General features: G+C 33.5%; 1 protein-coding gene across 3 annotated transcripts; it reads right to left on the bottom strand.

Annotated features, from left to right (window-relative positions):
• Positions 1 to 1,179: 1,179 nt before the first annotated feature.
• On the bottom strand, positions 1,180 to 22,900 carry LOC145325846 (CD109 antigen-like). Of its 3 annotated transcripts, XM_080168817.1 has the most exons (13): positions 22,836 to 22,900; positions 22,124 to 22,340; positions 21,751 to 21,879; positions 21,066 to 21,238; positions 20,407 to 20,496; positions 16,612 to 16,681; positions 15,705 to 15,764; positions 15,007 to 15,093; positions 13,468 to 13,619; positions 9,871 to 12,441; positions 5,799 to 7,062; positions 5,028 to 5,164; positions 1,180 to 4,598 (listed from the first exon to the last, which is right to left on the bottom strand). In XM_080168817.1, exons 1-13 carry the CDS (start codon positions 22,838 to 22,840, stop codon positions 4,349 to 4,351), a joined length of 5,205 nt encoding a protein of 1,734 aa, XP_080024943.1. In that variant the 5' UTR covers positions 22,841 to 22,900; the 3' UTR covers positions 1,180 to 4,348. The 3 variants fall into 3 exon arrangements, with proteins under 3 accessions (XP_080024943.1, XP_080024945.1, XP_080024944.1); XM_080168819.1 differs by lacking the exons at positions 20,407 to 20,496; positions 21,066 to 21,238; positions 21,751 to 21,879; positions 22,124 to 22,340; positions 22,836 to 22,900 and adding an exon at positions 20,151 to 20,229; XM_080168818.1 differs by lacking the exons at positions 20,407 to 20,496; positions 21,066 to 21,238; positions 21,751 to 21,879; positions 22,124 to 22,340; positions 22,836 to 22,900 and adding an exon at positions 18,571 to 18,649.
• Positions 22,901 to 23,398: the final 498 nt, after the last annotated feature.

The following is a 23,398-nucleotide window of genomic DNA, read 5'->3' as shown; positions in this document are numbered from 1 at the left end:
CGAACATTAAAACGATCTGAAAAACAGAGTATACAAGTGTAAAAGTCGAAACAAAGTATATTTGTTGAAAAACTGCTTATTTACAGAATAAGATGAATAGACATACCTAAATTTTTAAGACTTTATTATAGAGATTCTTCGCTTATAACATTGTACTTTGTTTTCCTAGAATTCATATTCCAAACATCTAAATCAGATCAATATGATAATCATATAAAAGGTTTTTCCTTGAATAAAGTGCAAAATAGAATAGACAAAAATATTAATTTGAACAATGGCGTGCGAAGTATGGGGATGTAGAAGGTTGGCACCCCCACTTCCTTGTTGAATCGTTGTACACCTTATTGATTAGTCACTATGTGCATTTTTAACCTTTTTTATCACTAGCTGTTGTGCTTCTATCATCTAGGAGCTCTGTAGTAGAAGTGGTAGGAAAGGGAAGAAAAATAGCCTAAAACCATCTCCAAGATTAAAATCTAAAAAATAGCATAAAACCAACCCGGGAACAATGTAAACTTCCGTTAAATGGAGAACTCAATCGGTTCAATATCTTAAGCCACAGCCAAAGACCTTAGGATAGTTTTAGATAGAAAAGACCCAACTGATGAATCGCTGTTCACTGATCAGTTGAATATTTTTAACATTTGTTTATCCTCAAAATTTTAAAATATACATATAACATTTTGAAGCCGGCTGTAAAAAAAGTGGCTTCGAAAAAGAGAGAATATATGCTATATACATATGATTATCATTTAATTCATATTTTGAAGCATGGGAAAATTTTTCGAGTGTGAGAACCATTTTTTGCATTAAATGATCATTCCCCATAGTTTTACAGACTGCAACAAATTGACGGACAGACAGACAAAGTGAATCTAAAAACTGAGGATTGACGAACATTGTAAATTTTAATGTTGCTATCCAGGGGAAATCAGTGTTTTTTACACTAATCCCAAAAGTTTTATAATAACGGTTTCTTACTGGTTAGCTATACAACTTTGGGTACTTTAATTGAATTTTGATTGGTTGGTTCATTAAGTTGAGTGTCCAAACATTTTAACCACTACAAAAGTGAAGTGGTAATATTGTGTATTATTATAGGGGATATATATTAATATAACGGCCATTGTCTTATCCCTTTAGATCCCTTATTGCTATCATTTGAGAACAAAAAAAGGGTTTTAATTTTTACATTTATTAAGTACATATCACAAAAATATATATAAAATATTAATATTATTATGTTGATGTTTGTTATGGAACTTCAGATTTGGATCATGTTGCGCTTAAAAAAAACTGACCATAAAATATTTTCATGTTTTTTTATTCTAGTACCCAAAGTTATATAAGTTATTTTATTAAATCTTGTTTAATTGTTTCAACTAGCAGTGTCCAAACTTTTTAACCCACAATTCTAATCTACATAATGGGTACTATTGGGGTTGTCCATCAATTTATCGCCAATTACCTTATCCCTCAGGACTTAGGGTCATTAGGTTGTTTGTACTTTATGGTCAGGTTTTTTTTAGACGATCATGTCCCAATTCTCGTGGTCCCTTTTAAAGTATGTTAATGATTTTGGTCTTGTATTCTTTGGAATTACAATATTGATATAAATTATAAATAAAACTTATTTTTGGCAATTTTGATATATAATTCATTTAGCTAAAATTTGGCATCAATTTTATATAGAAAGTTTTAAAATAAAATAAGAAAAGAAAACTATAACACAAATCATTTAAATAAAAAAAAAAGATTTTTAAATTCGTAACTACGGTATTTCAAAAACCTTAGGCACTTTCATTATATTTTGATTGGCTGTTCCTAAACTAACAGTGTCCAAAAATTTCAAACAATTTCGATTACATCTACTGATGATGTATATAAATTTATCCTTTGTTGTCTTATCTCTTAAGATCTCTGGAACGAAAAAATGCTAGAGAGAAACAGCGTATAGTGTTTAATAAAAAAATACGCCATACAATACAAATGGCCAATGATAGGCCAGTATACAATTTACCATTGTTCAGGTACAATGTATACTAACCTATCATTGGTCATTTGTATTGTATGACGTCATGTTTTATTGGACACTGTACGTTGTTTCTGCTAAAAAAAAATTGATTTGTGTTATGGGCTTTGATCTTTCTTGTTATATATGGCGGGACCTTTATGGTGCTGTGATGAACATGATTTTGTAGCCATGTTTAGTGCCCTAGAAAAATGGGGATAGATGCCTACCTATTCTATTGACGTCAAAGTAGAGGGAAAAAGAAGGGGAAAAGAAACCCCATAGAAAAAAAGATGGGGTGGGTAAAGGGTATTTCCTGACGTCAATAGAATAGGTAGGCCAAAGGCAGTGACATCTATCACCATTTTGACAGGGCACTATAGACAGCTCCCAAATTTTAAATCTGGTGCAGTTCACGCGGTAAAATGTTCCTGGGATCGACGATTATTTCCAATAAGTCCATGAACTTTATGGGCTGTGCTAGCTGACCGTTCATGTCTCATCCGAATGTTGTTATAGGCTGCCTCCAAATAACCTTGAATATCCAAGATCCAATGATGCACTGGGGAAGCTTTGTTGAAGAAAAAACGCATAAAAATAAGTCTTTTTCGCGCATGTATGTGCACTGCGAGATAATTGTGTATTATTTAGTATTAGTAATGACTATTCGATATTAATTACTGAACTTTTTATTTCGCTTAAACCAGCCGTTTTGGAGCTAGCAGCCATTAGAGTTAATAGATTTTTTGAGATAATTGTTATAAGGAACATTTTACCGTGAACTGCACTAGATCTAAAATTAATCTTTATACATAAAATTATAAAATCATATAACACATATAATATAGAAATTGTTCTAAATCTCTCATAATTTTAGATTCAGATATTTAGGGTTTTTAAAATCTTTATTTTTCAACTAAAGAAAGTAAAATAGAATGCTTTTAAAATATAAAAAAAATAATTTTAAAACTGTAAGATTGTATTTAAATAATGCCTTTTACTCTTTTGTTAATAAATGCTCTTGCGAAAAAAATAAATATATTTTTTGGTGATTTCCATTAAAGTGTCCAGTCGAGCAATGAAACACCGCCAACCCATCTTTATTTAAAAAAACAAGGATAACAACATCCATAAAATGATAAAAGCGAAGCTCTAAATCAGAAGAAAGGACAAGCGAACAATATCTTAATAAGAACTTAATAAGCAGAAAATTAATTTGTAAGCCTAAACAAAATTACCCCCCCCCCCCCTCCTTAGTTAAACTAATAAGGGGAGGGGGGCTCAGAGCTCGACCAGCACTTTAATTAAGTAAAATCACCAGACTTAATAAAATACAAATGTCTTTATAAAAGAAATTATGATTAAATACCACAGTAAAAACTCTTTTTGGACCGAAAGTATTGTTTTCCGCCTTATGATATCAACATATTAAAAATATTTTGATTACAGTTTTTCCTGCCAATAAGAAATTATTTACTGGTTAATGTTGATTATCATCTGTAAAACTGAATTGTACGACTGGAAAAATATAGGGCGGGAGGGTATATTTGGACTGTAAATTATACTGGTACCCAAAGTTTTATAATCACAATATCTTATTTGTTAGATCATAAACAGTTTTTAGCTTGCACTGTTTAAATGTTTCCACCAATAACTATAATCTACAGAAGGAGTATTTTTTTGTACAGTCCATTGTCTTATCCCCAAAAATCCCTGAAACATGTATATACATAATAATACTGGATAGATGCACAAGCGATTTAGTCCAATAGTGCAAATATATTTTAAAAAAAAGATAACTTTCCTTGAAATAACTCCTTAAAATTGTTGTAGATATGTAAAGTGTCATGTGTGACGTCATAAAATATTTCTAAAACAAGGAGAAATGAGAAAGGGAACCTCTAAAAATAAGATTTATTTAGACGTATTTTTATGACGTCACGCATGACACTTTCCGTATCTTCCTTAATTTTTATGATTTAGGGGGCAAGGGTTAAATAAATGTATATTCATTGGGTGGGGACACTGTGCTGACTTTCAATTTGGGTCTTTAAATATCAGACAACAGCGTCGGAAATATAAACACAGCCAAGTCGCTGCAAAAGAACAGAAAGCAACTTGCTAACAGACAAAAAAGGTCCCCACCACTGGAACCAGGTATTTGTCTGGGTTATACATTTATTTTGTAGACTAACCCTTAGAAAACTCTGTAGAATAGCTGCTACACTACTAAACAATAAAATAATTTATGGGATGATTTAAATGAATCTCCTCCCCCCCCCAAAAAAATATTTAAAGAAGGAAGGTAAACTATTATACAGTAAAATACATAATATGCTACAAGTTATTCAGGTACATAATACAAGATATCAGAGTTGACATGAGCAGGACGCCGGACGCCGATATGACGGGCGGCGCTGCCGAGTAGAACGGACAGAAGGGGCACTGGTAGCTGCCGCACACCTCGCAGATGCTCAGCGTGTACAGGGCTGTAGAGTTCCAGGTATACACGAAGAACCGCTCCGGTCGCATCGGCTCAACAATCACGGCTTGCCGCGTTCGCGTCAGGTTAGCCACTGGAAAGTATCTGAAATTTGATATAAATTATTAGTAGTGATTTTCTTAGTGATGGAGGAGGAGACATTAGGCTGTTTATTACACTAGTCCTCAAAGTTTTTATAATAACGTTTTCTTATTCATTTGCTTAGCAACATTGGGAACTTTTATTGAATTTTGATTGGTTGGTTCCTTAAATTGAGTTTCTAAAGGTTTCAACCACTGGTATCACTAGTATCTGGATGTCTATCTTTCTGTTTTAATTCATAACGTCTGTATGTCTATAAATCAATCACTCAAAGAATGAATCTTACCTCCAAACTGTATGAGTAAAACTCTGTGTGGTAGGAGTGAGAAAATTAAAGTATCAAGATGATATCTGCCTGTCTTAATTCATAAAACTGTCTGTATGTCTATCTGTATGCCAACCAATCACTATAACTCACATAATGAATCTTACCTCCAAACTGTATGAGTGAAACATTGTGTCATAGGTGTGAGGTATTCAAAGTACCAGATGGTTTTCCCGGCCTTATCCACATCTACATCCTTCATTTGTGGGATTACTCCAGATCTCACAATTTTGACGGCATCAGGCTAAAATAGAAACATGTTTTCATGAAAACTGATGCATTTTTGAAATGAAAAAAAAATTTGTTGTGTAATAACATACAAGAACACATAACGAACGAACAGACAACCTTTTTGGGACCATTGTTTTGGATGTCCCAAAGACCATACAAATGAGGAGAAAGCATTGATTTTTTTCAATTTGTGGAAGTAGTGAACACTAGATGCATTTTTTTATTCAAAAAGGCATAAAAAAGTAAAAAATCAGTTTCAATTTTGACAGCATCTGGCTGAAATAGAAAAAAAAACAAGGATGACAACATTCATAAAAGCCAAGCTTTACATTCAGAAGGAAGGAAAAACGAACAACAGCTCTTGTCAGAACTAAATTAGCAGAATATAAAAGTATAAGTCTAAACAAAATCTAAGTAAATTTGTTGCATAACTGCCTAATTACATAATAAAATAAAAGTACTTACGTTCATTAGGATTTGATTATAGAGATAAATGCACATATTTTATAGATAGCTTCTCATAGGTTTTGGGAAGGCATATACATATTTTGGGAGATTGTACTACCCCGCTCCCAAGAAAAATCACCCGAGAAAAAGATTATCCCCTCTTTAAAAAAAACACTCTGCAAGCAATTGAAATATTTTACCTGCATCATGATATAGCCCGAGGGAATATCCATAACCAGCATGGCCATGCCAGACGTTGGCGTATGATCAGTACATGTCCAGCTCACACAACTCTTCACGTCAATCTCGGACTTGTTGCGCCCGCGGAATGTCTCATCGATGGTCAGGTTGAAGCACTGCTGCTCCGGTTGGTCCTTCAATGGCTCATAGTCGATGCCCCAGTTCACATCAAGCTGGGCCACCGCAAGACCAGCTCCAGTCGCGTGGAAATTTACGTGTCCCCACACATTGGGGATCAATATTTCTTGAAGATTTGCCGCCCCATCAGGGCTAAAGTATTTATTACTGGTGATATTGGAATCAGGAATTTCAACTTCGATGTTCATATTGGTGATGTCCTTGATCCTGCTGTTGTAGCTGTAGGAGACCAGGGCCTCTAGGGCTATGATGGTATCCTGGGTGCCGATGAAGCCGCCAACACCCAGTCGCATTGTGTTCAACCAGGTGACTATCTGATCCTGCAATACCGTCACACCACCACCCTCAACCTTGAACAGGACAAGCAGAGCATATCCAGTCGCTTCTACAGCAACAGCATCATTAATCTGCTTGAATTTACCTTTTAGAAAAGGCCGGTTAAACTGAAGATACTGGACTTCATTTGTTTTAATTGGAGTGGGGCTCCAGTAAACCATTCCACTTTCTTCCCGTCTCATCTGTAGTAATCTTCCATAAGCAGCATCTGCTTCCGGGCTTTGTGACATCACCAAGGCATAGGCAACTATGGCAAGGTCATATGGGTTTGTAATATCCGGTAGATTACGCTCAAGATACCGGCGAGCTCGTAGTCGGGCGGTTGAGGAAAATTTCTTTGTTTCACCAAACATGTGATCACCAGACTCTACCAGAGATATAAGGACATGGGCTGTCAGGGCTATGTGGCCAGCTTTGTCATCCTTAGCCATGGGCTTGTGCAGCGGGTTGTCTCTGTAGTATTCAGTCTCAATAAACTCTCCTTCAACGTCCTGATAGTTGATGAGCCACATAACCGATGAGGTGATCACCTCTGGTTCAATGTAGATATAATCCTCCCAGTCCTGGAAGGCAACGTGTGCCAGCACCCTGACACACAGCGAGGTCAGCCAGACGGACGGCTTGGCCGTGTCCCATATGGCCAACCAGCCCTGAGAGCTGAACCGTCGCATGACAGCTGTGTACTCAACATTCATCTGTTCAAACACACGCTTGGCTAGTTCCCAGTTGGATTGAAGTTGGTTGGTCAACCTAAAAATGCAAATTTTTATATTCATTGGGATTTATAGTAAGTATCAAATAGACAAACTTGAGAGATAGATTTTTGCAAAAAAAAAAGGCAGTTTTAAACTAAGGTCAAAACAACAAGGATGACGACATCTATAAGTATCTAAAAATTATAGAGCAGTGTCATAAAAATTAAACATTAAACTTTATAAAATTAATCACAAAACCTTTTAAATATTTATAATAACGTAAATTTTTAAGAATCAATCTAGCCCCACAACCGTTGGCAAATTTTAATAAAACTTTGTTGAAATATCTATAATATGAAGTTATTCAACACCTAAAAATTTCAGTAATCTATCTTGTATACCTTGTTGAGAAAATCACAAAAATTTAAAATCTAGGTATCAACATAGCACCTCAATTAAAGAACAAATCTTAATGAAACTTAAAGAAAATATGTAGAATGTGAACTTATTAAATCCCAAAAAAATCCATTTATTAATCTTGAAAAGGAGCTGAGAAAATCATAAGTCCACCAAAATGTTTCAGACGGACATTTCAAATTACTGAGTAGCTTGAAAATATGTGATAATTATTAATACTGTGAGCCAGAAATTCCAATAAAAAATGGCTAGGATAAGCAAAAAATGATGACATAAGGACAAAGACTGACAGAAACACCTTGAGACGGCACACTTTATCATAAAACGAACTGGCATAATTTTCAATTAATTTTAGTTAATATAAATTGAAATAGAAGTAAAAACGGCTAAGATATACAAAAATCTATTATTTTAAACAAAGAAATCCATGCAAAAACCAATCTAGCTGAACAAGATACATAGATTTCATATCTAGCAACCAGAAAATCTAAATTACACACCCCACCCTAAGGTTTGTAAGGTTAGAAAAATAACCCGTGGAAAACTGTCAGGAATTAAAAAAATAATAGTCTTTAGTTTTCTTATCTGTCCGATAACTCCTAGGGGATGGTACTTAAATTTTAAAGAAGGTGTATCAACTTTTTCACTTTTTATTTAAGATAGCTAGCCGGCTCTTTTAGTAAGTAGTAGATGTAAAATTTTTCATAGAATTCAGATATGCAATCAGTTTTTTTGTAGACCTCTTATTTTTTAAGAGATTTAAGTTTTTTAAAAAAATAATTAAGTCGGTTTTAAGGTACTAAAACGCAACAAAATAAAAGAAGAAAATGGCCAGTATGAACAAAAATAGTAAGATCTTTAATTTGACACCTTACTTTTAAAATTCTGTTGAGTAATTATTGAAAAAATAAATTTTTTTAATCTCGGTTTTATAAAAACTTTAAACCTAAATATTTTATCAAACAGACATAAAAAATATGGGTTCATATATACCTTTAGAATGAGAAAAATATTACGAATCCATTCTAAGCGAAATTGAAAAAGTTAAAAAAAATTGTAATAAAACATAAAAAAAATAAAAAGTTTATTTTAAGAATTGTAACTACTAAACTAGCCAATCACAAATAAAAACTTATGCAGTTTAAACGGAAAAAAAATTTGTGTATGGAAAAATAACCTATCAAATTAAAAATGGCAATTATAATTTTCATTTAAACAAACACATATACCATAAATCATACTACTTTGCCAAATAACTGCATGTTATTTATTTCTAATGCTCTCTCCAATGATTATTTACTAATTATATTTGCGATAACTTTTATTTAATAGATTCTTCCAATTTTTAACATTTACAAAACAACCTGCTTTTTTGCTTTAAGATCCATGTCAGATCTATATAGGAAATAAATGTCTATAAATGAGCTTAAGTTTTCCAAGGAATAAATGTTTAAAACTCATAGTGCTCCAATAATCCATAATAAACTCTCATTGGCCAGAACGATTGGACCCATTATTTTACTTTATTAAAAATAAATTATTTTTTTTCATTTCATGTTGCTATTTACATTATATTGGAGTATTTAATTTCTAATCATAAAAAAGAAAATTGAAATTTTTAATATAATAAATTTATGAAAACTCTGTTTAAAAAGAATTCGATTGTGGTGACACTTCCTTTTGTGTGTTCAAATATTAAAACTAAAATTTTAATCATATTAACCCTTTGGTGATGGTAATGTGAGGAAAAAAATATTATTGAAAAAGTATTTTTGAAATCATTAAAATTATTAAATATTTACTTCTTTCTTTTAGATAGTAATGGCGGGGGAGGAAAATTGATTTATTGAGAAATAGATAAATAGATATGTACTCATAGAAAACTAGCCAATAGTGAGCTAAATCTAGTATGAATATATAATGAAAAAGACACGCAAACAATATACATATACAAACACACATATATTCTACTAGTTTGGCATCCAAATACTAAAACTATTTTATTTTATTTTAAATTGAAAAGGAAAAACGATTGAAAATCTACAAAGATGATCAGAGTACTTGAAATTGTGAAATACACACACAGACAAACTTTTGTGGAAACATTTTAAAATTCAAATGTGCCTCTTTACCAAAAGGTACTAAAATCAAGGATGATATCTGTAAGTATTTAACAATTAGGTCAGGTTATGCTATAGGCTAGGGGACCGAGCGCTGCAACTAGGCAGGCAAGGGTGCCGGGTGGGTATATAAAAAAAATTCAAAATTGAAAAAACAAATCCTAAGAGGATAATACCAAAATAACTTTTTTTCATAAAATTTTGTTTTCCAAAATTACTTTATGAGACCAGTTCATGTTAACAAACACATCTATCTTGTTATTGGTGGTTATATATGGAAATAGATGTTATTTAAGCACATTTTTGTAATATAAAATCAAGTTTACCTGAAGTAGTGAAGTTGCCAGGTATTTGCTGCAAGGTTGAACAGGTGATACTCCGCGCCCTTTCCAAATCTTCCATTGCCATCTGGAAACATTGTCTCCAGCTTTACAGGTTCATCGTTCATAAACACAGGACCAATCACATCACCGCTGAGAGAAACTCTCCCATTAGGACTGCCATAAATGTAGCGCCGGAACACTTCATATGGAATTTCTGGTGTCTCGTCCACAATAATGTTCATGAATTTGATGTCATATGCGCGAGTCTTGAGATCAAAGAGAAGTGAGGTGTGTCTGTGAACTGTACTGCCTTCAGGTAGGATAGTGATTGTTACATATTGTGTGTTGGACATGATCTGTGTGGATAATGATATCGTTGCAGTAACATCACCCTGCTGTTGAGGAATTATTGGTTTAATTGGTAGATGCACCTCAACTTCATCCTGTCCTCGCACAAACACTAAATGGTGATGGTCACCTTTTGTGGTACGTGGGTTGTGTGACATCACATGGCCAAACTCTTCAACCTGGATGAACTCATAGTCATCAGAGCCGTGCAGGATGATGACAGTTTCCAAGTCGTAGGGTGACCTGTTCATAATCATGCACCTAATACCAACCGACTCTCCTCTGTGAATTTCTTTAGGGGCCTCACAATAGAAATGAATAGGCTTGATGGTGTCATAAAACAAAGGATAATCCATAATACCAATACCATGCTGTTTGCTAATACTAAATGCATTAAAGAACCAAGAATCTGTGGTAAGAGGTATATTCAGCGTATAGAATTGTTCTCTATCTTCATCTATGTTAACATCAAACCAACCCCAATCTCCATCAAATGAGTCATAATATACATCATATCTGTTTACTCTGGAGAATCTAAATCTTTGTGTGGCCTCCTGTTGGGTCATCAAATCATCATTGCAGTCAGCTTCATCTGAACCATCCTCGCAGTCTTTATAGCCATTGCAGATTTGCTCCTTTGTGAAACAACCCTTATGAAGGCATGGAAAGAATCCAGCTGTCTCATTGCATTGACGTGTCAATGGGGTTTGTGGGATAATCACAAAATCTGTGAAAATCAACAGTTCATTTAATTCAAATGTTCTGTTTGTGTCAACACCATAGCCCATGGAAGGATAGTAGCTTACTTCATCTGGCTTGGAACCCTCTCTGTCCGTAAAAAAGACTCGGTGAATATGTTTGTCAACATTTTCAAATGAGTGTAAACTTTCCAGGATTGAAGCCTTTGTTATAGTATTGATACCTTGTGTAGAAAATGTTGCTGACCGGATAGAAGAGGACAAGAAAACAGCGCCAGGGTCACCTCTGCATGTTGCTTCAACAGTATCTTTCAGATGGTCTTTGATCTGGGTGAGTTTAAATTCAATTTTGTGTCTATTGATTGCCTGGACAGGAAAGTAGGCAGATTTAGAGAGCATATAGTCATCTGGCCGGGTCACTGTGTGCACAATTATGTGAAATCCTGGCGCCATCTCTGATGAAACAACAATACTAAAAGTATTTGTGACTGGATGAATGTCAGAACCATACTCTCGTCCAGAATTTAGAATTAGATTCTTGGACACGATGAGCCAGTCAAAGTAGGGTAGGGGAAAGTTACTCTTGACATGGAAGACAACATACTCCCCGACAGCAATATTCTTGGTGCTAGATCTAACATGGATATGTCTGTCACGGGGGCCATAGGAAGCATATGCAGTTGTCTCAGTGTAGGTAGTCTGCGTATTACCAGGATCATTATAGTAGGCAGTCATCAGAAGCTCTTCAGTTAGTTCTGGGACCTCAAATCTAAATCTGTGCACTCCAGTTTCTCTGTATTCTTTATATTGTTTTTCTTTTGCATAAATGCTATACAGAAACTCTGCATTTTTGTCGGCATCATCACTAAAAAATGAAGCTTGATTGATATCATTAATATTTGCATTATCATAGATTGCATCTGCACCATACTTCTGGCCGTAATGATCCAACCTGTCAATGTCAGCAAACTCATTAAACTGATTTGCAACAAACTTAGGAACACGTATCCTCTCCAGATCAAGAATTCGACCATCCTTTTGCTTTGCTCTGATATTTATCTCCAGTTCAGAGTTCATGAGTACTTCTGATGGCAGGGCCACTTGATCATGATACCTGACTGACACTGCACCCTCAAATAGGTTGCCAGGTGTAAACACCATGGGACTGTTTCCAACAAACTTTAAACTTAGCGTTTGATTAATGACCCGTGTCTCGCAGAAACCACGTTGCGTGTTGTTATAGAAATAATCTGTGACAAACGCCTCGGCCCTGATCTGGATACCCTGGGTTGTCCCCATGTAATCAGCCACCTGATTCATTCTCAGAATAAAAGTGTCATCCATCTTAATATGCTTATAAAAGAATCGTTTCTCTGAAAATATATAGGTCCAGTTCTGGAAGAGTGGCCGGATTGGCTGGGAGGTGGTGTTCACATATGGATCCACATAACCGTATCTGTCCGGGTTCACCAGAATGGATAGGTTTCTGATGGGGACACCATCAACATTGTTGTACAGCTGATTTGTCCTGAAATAAAAGACAATTAACCTCATAATATAGTAACAGGATGTATATCTGTCTGTTTGTACCAAAGGATCCTACTAATCACTGAACCAATATGAAGCTTCTCATAGGTCCTGGAGAGGTTTATAGCTATTTTTGGGGAAGGTACCACTACCCTCCCAAGATAAATCCCCAAAAATAACAAAAACAGTAATTATATATTACATATTAGTAATAGTAAGGTTTTTGTTTTTAAGATTCCTATAAGTTTTTTTTTACAATCTAATTGGTATAAAATGTGTTTTTTATTCTATAGGAATTACGCTAAAATAAGCATTGATATTAGTTTCCTTTTTAAAGAATTTTCAAGGGATAGGGGTTTTGAATTTTTCTTTTAATTTAGAAGAAAAGCTGTTTGTAGCAGTGGACATTTAACTAATAGTACACTGGTCCCCAAAGTTTTATAACCACGTTATCTAATTATAATTTTCTCTACTGGGAAAATCACCAAATACTCTTTTTGTATCCCACAAGTACTACCAATATTATAAATTGATTGGTTGGTTAAAACTAGCTTTGTACAAATCTTTCAACCAATACAAAGTTTCTTAAGAATAAGCCAAATGACGTCATAAAAATAAGGGATTATCCATCTCTTTTTTAGTGGTTTTCTTTCCCACTTCTCCTCTCATTCTTCATTTTTATGACGTCACAAGGCTGATTTTTGAGACACTTTGTCCAGTTACGTGAGCATAAATTCATCAGCCATTGCCTTATTCCTTACTATTCCTGTTGATAATAAAACTATGTATTACCAGGGAACTAAAAGGATAAGACAATGGCTGATAAATTGTACATCTATAATGGTGTTACACAAATTACCCCTTCTATAGAATAAATTGATGGTTGAAACGTTTAAACACTAAACTTTATGAATCAAATAGACCCCAAAGTTGTTAAGCCAACGAATAAGAAAATGTTATTACAAAACTTTAGGGACTAGTGCAATAAACAGCCCATCTATCCCCTCTATCTCTGATATATACCCACCTTATGTTGCTGATATTATGATAGTACGAGAACTCGTGTCTGTAGAGCGAGGTATCATTGTACAGTGGATTCGTTCCGTCCACCTTCTTGGCGTACCACCGGACCATTGTGGTGCCGCGGGCAGTTTTCTCCATTAGGTAGGATGCGGATACCTGCAATTAATGATAATTAATAGCCGAAAACATGCCCCTTAGACCAAAACACAATATCAATTAAAAACTGTAATATATCATTAGTTTTACCTAAAACTTAATTCGGCCGTTTTCGAGCTTTTATGTGTCAAACATGTAATGACCCCAACATAAAATTTCCTTAACAATTGTAAGTTGTTTAGTCTAAGCATTATATATAATGATTCTCAGACAAAACAGACATTGTATGTAAATTATAATTGTAAATTTATGTAAATTATAAAGGTTACCGAAGTTTTATTGCTATATTATCTTACTTCAGTTGAGTTCAAAACTTTAGTGACTGTTTGGTTGGTTAAAGCTTTTGAACCAATAATTTTAAATCTTGAAAATCGAGTTATATACCATCTATAATACAAAGTAGTACTATGTCTTTAGGCTCTACTCTTCAGAGAATATACCTACTGGTTCTGTGATGGTTCTAAGCTATTTTCTTGGGGGGGTGGGACACCCCCATCCCCCCCCCCCAAAAAAAAAATGAAAAAAACTTAATTTTTTTAAATTTTTCAAAAAAAAAAGATTTGATAATTTCCCTGGAAGTGGCTTGTCAAGCTCAGAGCCCGACACCTTATTTTGAAATAAATTGAAAAAGGTGTGTATGGAGGTTTTCGTTTGTTTATTATTTCTATTGGTATGGTTAGGTTAGATTATTTTGGAATTAATTTTGCAAAAATACATCCCTTCTTAATTTAAGCATATTCAAAAATATTGGTGGGGGAGGGTAGGGGGGGGGTTAAATTCCTTGCTTAGTTCTAAGGGAAAAGCACCAAACAATTATTCAATTATTATGTATTGTATTAGCGGATGCGCTCCTAGCATCTAGGGGCTCTATATTCTAATAGTAGCCTAAAACCATACCCAGACTTTTTATAAGAAAAATAAATAGCCTAAAACCATCCCAGGACCTATAAGAAGCTTCAATGTAAAGGAGGACCATATCTGTTCAGCGATTAAAGATATTCTTCGCTACAGAGAAAAAATGCCTACTACATTATACTAGCGGCTTTGCCCCAAGAGGTTTAATCAAACCAATTTTTCGTATTTTAGATTTAAAAGAAAAATTTAAAAAAAAAATTGGGGGGTGGGAATTTTTTTTTTTGGGGGGGGTAGTCGACCCCACTATTTTAATTTTAGTTTAAAAAGAAAAAAAAAATTTTTTTTTGGGGGGGGGATTCTTTATTTTTTGGAGGGTGGGGGGTTTCCCACCCCCCCAAAAAATAATTATAAACCTTACCGGGACCTACGGGAATATACCCTGTTAAGAAGAACCCGATCTGTTCAGCGGTTAGCGAGATCCTTCGGTACAGACAAACATCCTGTTACTTTAGTATAAGGATATATTTAGTACCTGTGCACTTATAACTGTATCTGTATCAAAGACAAAGGTTGGCATACGGACAAACACCTCAAACTGCGGTCTGTAGTACTTGTCAACCTAAAATATTATTAAGTTAGATAATAGGGTTAGTTTGGGTTGAGTTAGATGAGATAGTAGGTATTTCTTCCGTCAACGTCACATATGTTTATAAGTCTACATTCGGGGAAAAATTTATTCAGTTTGAAATTTTTTTTTTTTAATTATTTGAATACACTCCAAGCTTAGTTTAGCCAGTCGGGGGAGTGGATAACTCCCCCCAAACCCCCCAAAATAAGATTGTTTTAAAACCTAAAATAAGCTTTACTGTAAAGGAGAACCATGTTGGTTCAGTGGTTAGGGAGATCAAAAAAACAGTCCAAAACACATCCTAGTACTTTTATACACTATACTCAAAAATCATGTAAAACATCAAATTACAGTCAGGTTTCCGCGGATAATGAAATGAAAAATTTTAACATTTAAACCTCTTTAGCCCTTCAGGGCTAACAAAACTTTTTATATTATTTTTATTTGAGTAATTGTGAAAAATTTTATGATGCTATACATGATTGTTCAATATAGCCAAGAACCGGTTCTAATCCAACGGATATTAATCAGTTTCGGAAGCCATATTGGACATGTGTATTGTGTATTACTGTAAATTAAAGCCATATTGGTTCCGTGGTTACCTTTATTTTTTTCTCTTCGACTTGTCCCTGGCTGGCCACTCGGATTGTCCAGAAACCAATCTAGAATAGTGGATTTATTATTACTTGGATGGTGCACCAGATTTTAAAAGACCCTCTGATAAAGTGATGCTCGCAGCTAGCTAAAATAACGATTTACACCCCTTAACCCCATCCCATTCATTCCTACTGAATGAATAAATGGCCAATAAATGAGATCCATGTTAGCAACCTTAATTAACGACAAATTTTCCTGTGTCAATATATCCACATAAATCCTATATCCATTAATCTAGATGAAAGAAAATAGTGCTGCTAAAATAATTTGGTGCACTGTTATCAGTCTATCTATCAACAGGGTGGGAGGAGACATTGGAGTTTGGACTGTTTATTACACTATTCCCTAAAGTTTAACAATAACGTTTTCTTATTCGTTGGCTTTTGATTAATTTTGATTTGATGGTTCATTAAATTTCAAGTGTCAACCACTAATTGTAATCTTGTATTATCATACGGGATGTTCTTCTGCCATTAAAAAATAAGAAAATTTATGTATTTTAAATTTTGCAGAAAAGGACATAAAACAAAGGGTAAGGAAGCAAAATATGACTTTGACTGAATTATAGTCGGATATTCATTATCGAACTGGGGAAATGCACAAAAATATTTAGCCCTAAATTTCTAATAGGAACTGAGATAATAAGTGGAGAGGATGTGATGTGAATGTCATCTTTGCATATTTTAAGAGTGGTCGCATTCTAAAACTCAATTTTAAAAAAATTATTTTTCGGTCAGAAATTTTTTTAAAGTACATTTTATCAGTTGCATATCCCCCTCTGTCTAATTTCGATATGAAACTTCCCTAGTGTCTATCTATCTATCCATCTATCTATCTATCTATAAAACTTACCTTAGGAAATTCAGGTAGAAAGAAAACACCTGTGAGAACTCCATTGTTCAACTGTTTAGAATTCCATTTCCTGAAAAAAAGATTTTTAATGACAGCAAAAAATATAATTTATGTTTTGTTAGAATACCTTCTAGAACAGTCCAAAAACAAATAACCCTTTCATTTTTCGATCTTTGTTTGGAAGACCTAACTGCCATTAGTCATGAGTTAAGTCTTGTTTTGACCAAGGCATTACCCTTATTATTTTTTTTAATCATAACTATAAATTATCTCATAATTATAAATTAATTTACTAAAATGTACAAAATATTGTTTTTTCTTTAAGCCAAATTTTAATTTTTAAGTGTTTTTTGGACTTATTTTTCAAAATCTCTGTAATCAACTAATAGAATTATAAATAGATATAATACTCGTGGATATTATAACAGAGGTAATTTTTTCTTCAATTTAAGTTGCTTTTTTTTAGTCCTTATTTATTGGTCAGTACTTTCCTCCATTAGGAGAAGAAGGGGATGGAGTAAATGGGTATATAGGTTGGGGATCTTTATTTTAGCCAGCTGCAAGTTTTTTATATCGCAGATTACATGATAATCTGGTGTAAGATCCAAGTATTATTATATCCACTATTTTAGAATGATGTACTTAACAAAACATATTTATTAATCATTAAATTTATAGTCCAAGGGTTAGAAAACGCAATACATAAGTAAGTAAAAACTCAGGAAGATCTCTGAATACATGAAAAATGCTTAAAACCATTAAAACCAGTTAAAACTATCAATTAACAATTTTTGAATTTATTGGCAAAAACAATCAATGATTAAAACCCTTAATTAGAAGAAACCAAAAAATAAGACAGCAATAAATTTTAGCGACTAAAATCAGTTTTTTTTAAGCGAAGCTTTTCTATAATTAGGGTCGGTCAGTCCGTCCGTTCGTGCCTAATGGTTTGCTATATTCGTTACAATAAACATATTGGAATTGTCCTATCGATTTTAAACTTTGCAAGATGATTCCTATAACAGTTGGTTAAAATTTAGGAAGCGATTTAGCAAGTCTATTGACAACATCTTTTTGTATGATATTATGCTAATTTTAGAGATTGACTTTTATGTATATTGTCATCCTTGTTTTAATTGCCTTTAAAATGCATTCTGACAAACCTAATTAATAAGATATTTCAAGATTTCTTTAATTTTGTTATGTGTACTTAAAAAATGTATTTTTTCCTTTTAATGTTTGAGATAAAAAGGAACCTAGTAAATGTGTCTAATTTAGCTAATTTTTTTACGTCATAATCAGAGTCAGACACTTTTACTAGGTTCATAAAAAGAAATTAAATATTTAAATAGCTAATTTTTTAACTTAAAATAGTTGGGTGATTTGCTATCATATACCTAGGCAAGAAAATATCTAGATATATCTACCTGTTTGTCTGTCTATCTATCTATATATCAATCTATCTACCTTATAACATAACCATCTGGGTCCAGGACAAATAGATCTGCCACTTCTGTGTAGGGTTGTAGGGCAGTATCCAACATTATTGCTCTATCTATCTATCTATATATCTATCTATCTATCTATCTATCTATCTATCTATCTATCTATCTATCTATCTATCTATCTATCTATCTATCTATCTATCTATCTATCTAAGTATCTATCTATCTACATAATAACATAACCATCTGGGTCCAGGACAAATAGATCTGCCACTTCTGTGTAGGGTTGTAGGGCAGTATCCAACATTATTGCTCTATCTATCTATCTATCTATATATCTATCTATCTATCTATCTATCTATCTATCTATCTATCTATCTATCTATCTATCTATCTATCTATCTATCTATCTATCTATCTATCTATCTATCTATCTATCTATCTATCTATCTATCTATCTATCTATCTATCTATCTATCTATCTATCTATCTATCTAAGTATCTATCTATCTACCTAATAACATAACCATCTGGGTCCAGGACAAATAGATCTGCCACTTCTGTGTAGGGTTGTAGGGCAGTATCCAACATTATTGCTCTATCTATCTATCTATCTATATATCTATATATCTATCTATCTATATATCTATCTATCTATCTATCTATCTATCTATCTATCTATCTATCTATCTATCTATCTATCTATCTATCTATCTATCTATCTATCTATCTATCTATCTATCTATCTATCTATCTATCTATCTATCTATCTATCTATCTATCTATCTATCTATCTATCTATCTATCTATCTATCTATCTATCTATCTATCTATCTATCTATCTATCTATCTATCTATCTATCTATCTATCTATCTATCTATCTATCTATCTATCTATCTATCTATCTATCTATCTATCTATCTATCTATCTATCTATCTATCTATCTATCTATCTATCTATCTATCTATCTATCTATCTATCTATCTATCTATCTATCTATCTATCTATCTATCTATCTATCTATCTATCTATCTATCTATCTATCTATCTATCTATCTATCTATCTATCTATCTATCTATCTATCTATCTATCTATCTATCTATCTATCTATCTATCTATCTATCTATCTATCTATCTATCTATCTATCTATCTATCTATCTATCTATCTATCTATCTATCTATCTATCTATCTATCTATCTATCTATCTATCTATCTATCTATCTATCTATCTATCTATCTATCTATCTATCTATCTATCTATCTATCTATCTATCTATCTATCTATCTATCTATCTATCTATCTATCTATCTATCTATCTATCTATCTATCTATCTATCTATCTATCTATCTATCTATCTATCTATCTATCTATCTATCTATCTATCTATCTATCTATCTATCTATCTATCTATCTATCTATCTATCTATCTATCTATCTATCTATCTATCTATCTATCTATCTATCTATCTATCTATCTATCTATCTATCTATCTATCTATCTATCTATCTATCTATCTATCTATCTATCTATCTATCTATCTATCTATCTATCTATCTATCTATCTATCTATCTATCTATCTATCTATCTATCTATCTATCTATCTATCTATCTATCTATCTATCTATCTATCTATCTATCTATCTATCTATCTATCTATCTATCTATCTATCTATCTATCTATCTATCTATCTATCTATCTATCTATCTATCTATCTATCTATCTATCTATCTATCTATCTATCTATCTATCTATCTATCTATCTATCTATCTATCTATCTATCTATCTATCTATCTATCTATCTATCTATCTATCTATCTATCTATCTATCTATCTATCTATCTATCTATCTATCTATCTATCTATCTATCTATCTATCTATCTATCTATCTATCTATCTATCTATCTATCTATCTATCTATCTATCTATCTATCTATCTATCTATCTATCTATCTATCTATCTATCTATCTATCTATCTATCTATCTATCTATCTATCTATCTATCTATCTATCTATCTATCTATCTATCTATCTATCTATCTATCTATCTATCTATCTATCTATCTAAGTATCTATCTATCTACCTAATAACATAACCATCTGGGTCCAGGACAAAAAGATCTGCCACTTCTGTGTAGGGTTGTAGGGCAGTATCCAACATGATTGCTCTATCTATCTATTTATCTATCTATCTATCTACCTATTTATCTATCTACCTATTTATCTACCTAATAACATAACCATCTGGATCCAGAACAAATAGATCTGCCACTTCTGTGTAAGGTTGGAGGGCAGTATTCAACATTATTGCTCTACATATCTATCTACCTATTTATCTACCTAATAACATAACCATCTGGGTCCAGAACAAATAGATCAGCCACTTCTGTGTAGGGTTGTAGGGCAGTATCCAACATTATTGCTCGTACCCTGCAATAAATATATGTTTGTTTAAATAAAATTGAAATATAATTTTGCTATAAAACAATTTGTAGATGTTCTACTTTAGGGACTTCCAAGCTTTTTATTTTTAGGTGGTAAAATGAGGGGTTTCGAGCGTTTTGAAGGAATAAACATCCCCATCTTTTAAAGTCTATATTCTACTTAGAGGTGATTATTGCAATAACAAGCGTCTTAACCTCTTGTAAAGGACTGTGAGGGAACTTGAGATAACTCCACCCTCCCAAATTACTTGTAATTCTGGAAAGAAAAAGTAAACATAATTTTTGGAGTAGTATCTTTTTTTTCTGTGGGCGATTTCTATTGATTGATAGAAACCTTTAAGACATCTATAAGAAGCTTCACAGTCAAGGAGAACCATATTGGTCCATTGAGCTATCTTTTAGTTTAAATAAACAGATAGACATCACACAGACAAACTTCCCGTTACTTTCATAAAGAGTATATGACTGTTAGCAATGTTTAAAAATATGGCAGAAAAGTATAGCGTTCTTCGCACAAATTCCAAATGGCCGGTTTCATGCTATTTCAACACTGACCTAACTTCTTGATTGCCATCATAGACTGCCCTGTTGGTCGATATAGAGATGGACAAAAATTGGCGGGAAAACTCGAGGCGGGTCTCGTTCTCGAAGATGATGGCGCCGCCGCCAATGCCGCTGCCCTCAATCCGCAGCCGGTACTCGCTGTCCGCATTGTTACCAGGCGGGACCTACAAAACAAAAGGATTAGAAAAATAACAATGGATAGATATAGAATATACGTGGATATTATAAGAGTAAAAATTGTTGTTAATGTAGGTTGCTAACATGAGCATCAATTATTGGTCATTTTATACATAGAGTAGGAAGGAGGGGTTCAGGTAAAGGGGGTGGATGGGGGGTATCGTTATTTCAGCCAGCTACTAGTTTCTCTGTATTAGACTACATGATAATCTGGTGTAAGATCTAAGTTATAATAAATCCATTCGATCATTTATTTATAAATCGTAGAATAGATAGCTTTGCAACATGAAATCTTAAGGAATACGTAAGACAATAGAACTACTGTATAAACTTCAAATTATAAAAATAAAATATTGGTATTAAAGTTTGGACACGGGAGATTTGTACAGCCCAATCAAAGTCCCCAAAAGTTAAGTCAACAGGTGAGCGAATGTATTTTCCTTCCATCCTTTTTTTTTGGTTTCACGTGCCATATAACAAACAAACAAAAAATCGTCACCTGTAGTAAAACAGTTCTTGTTTCTCTCGGCTGTAGATTCACAAAGTCACCAGAAACTTCGACTCCGTCTCGCGAGAGGGCGGCCCTCACCCTAGAGGGAGGGGATTCTTCTAGCAGGCTTACTATCACCTAGATAGATAGATAGATTTATAGATAGATAGATAGACAGACAAACAAACAGACAAATAAACAGACAGACTAACAGACAGACAAACAGACAGAAAGACAAACAGGAAGACAGACAATCACACAAACAGTCAGATAAACAAACAGACAGTCAGATATACAGACAAACAGACAGACAGACAAACAGACAAACTGACAGACAGACAAATACAAATAGACAGACAAACAGACAGACAGGCAAGTGTACCTGGTATATAGTGGATGGGCGGACAATCTTGCTGGCCAGTATCAAATATGTCGGTGGCCGGCGGTAGACATTCTCCTCTCTGGCATCAATATCCGCCACCTGGCTCACTTTCTGCTCCCTGATGTCACCGATGACCCTGCGCTGACCGCTGACCTGGCCGTGGCGCTGCCAACCTACCAGGCCGAACAGCGAGGTCAACCAAACCATATATATGAACCTGATATAGAAATAGTTATGACGTCGTATTATAAACAGGTTTACAGATTTAAACCAGTTTTATATTCGTAGAAAACTAGATTATATATGATACGCTACATGATTTCTCAGTATGGCTTAGAACCGGTTCTTATCCAACGGATATTAATCGGTTGCGAAGCCATACTTGAAAAATTGATTATTTAGTTTCAAGATATAAGACAATAATAACTTGTTAACCAAATTTTGTTTATCATCATTGAAAAAGGAACTAAAGGCATAAGACAATGGCCAATAAATTGATGTACATCTCCAATGATGATACACAAAATTACATCTTCTGAAAATTATAATAAGGGGTTGAAACGTTTGGACACTTAACCACTAAACCAATAAATCCATTTTCAACAAAAATTCCCAAAGTTGTAAAGCCACCGAATAAGAAGACGTTATCATGAAACTTTGGGGACTAGAATAATAATCAGGGCAATGTCCCCTCCCTCCCTCTGAGGTTTACCTCATATCTATGGAATGGTGATTTTCTTAGCTGCCCTCCAATATTAGTTTCAACAATTTCAATCTGAAAAAAATAAGTATAATAGTTATTTATTGCATCGTATTATAGACAGCTTTCCGCGGATATTAGATTGATTAAAATCAGTTTTGTTAGCCACAAGAGGCCACAGACCCGGTTAAAACATTTGGAATCAATCCTTTATTAATTTATTAATACTCGTGGAAAATTGTCTGTAATAAAAATCTATACATGATTTTCAGTATTGCTGAGAACCGGTTTTAATCCAGCGGATATTAATGGGTTTTTAAAGCCATACTGAAAAAAAATTCACAAGTATTAAAACAACGATGACATCATCCATAAGTAACGAAGCACAATTAAAATCATGGGTGGAGAACATATTCTAATCCAACGGATATCAATCGGTTTCGATTAATACACACTGGAATATATATTAGTTGCTTATTGTGAACAGGACAATTCAAACATTTATGTAATGTGGTGGTTTTAGGCTATTCTATTTACAAATTTCAGTGTGTGGATGGTTCTAGGCTATTATCAGA

Source organism: Acartia tonsa, chromosome 8 (genome assembly GCF_053477335.1).
Source record: "Acartia tonsa isolate MP-2025a chromosome 8, ASM5347733v1, whole genome shotgun sequence".
NCBI lineage: Eukaryota > Metazoa > Arthropoda > Copepoda > Calanoida > Acartiidae > Acartia > Acartia tonsa.
The sequence above is the reverse complement of the archived record's forward strand: the minus strand, read 5'-3'. Positions and strand labels throughout refer to the sequence as shown.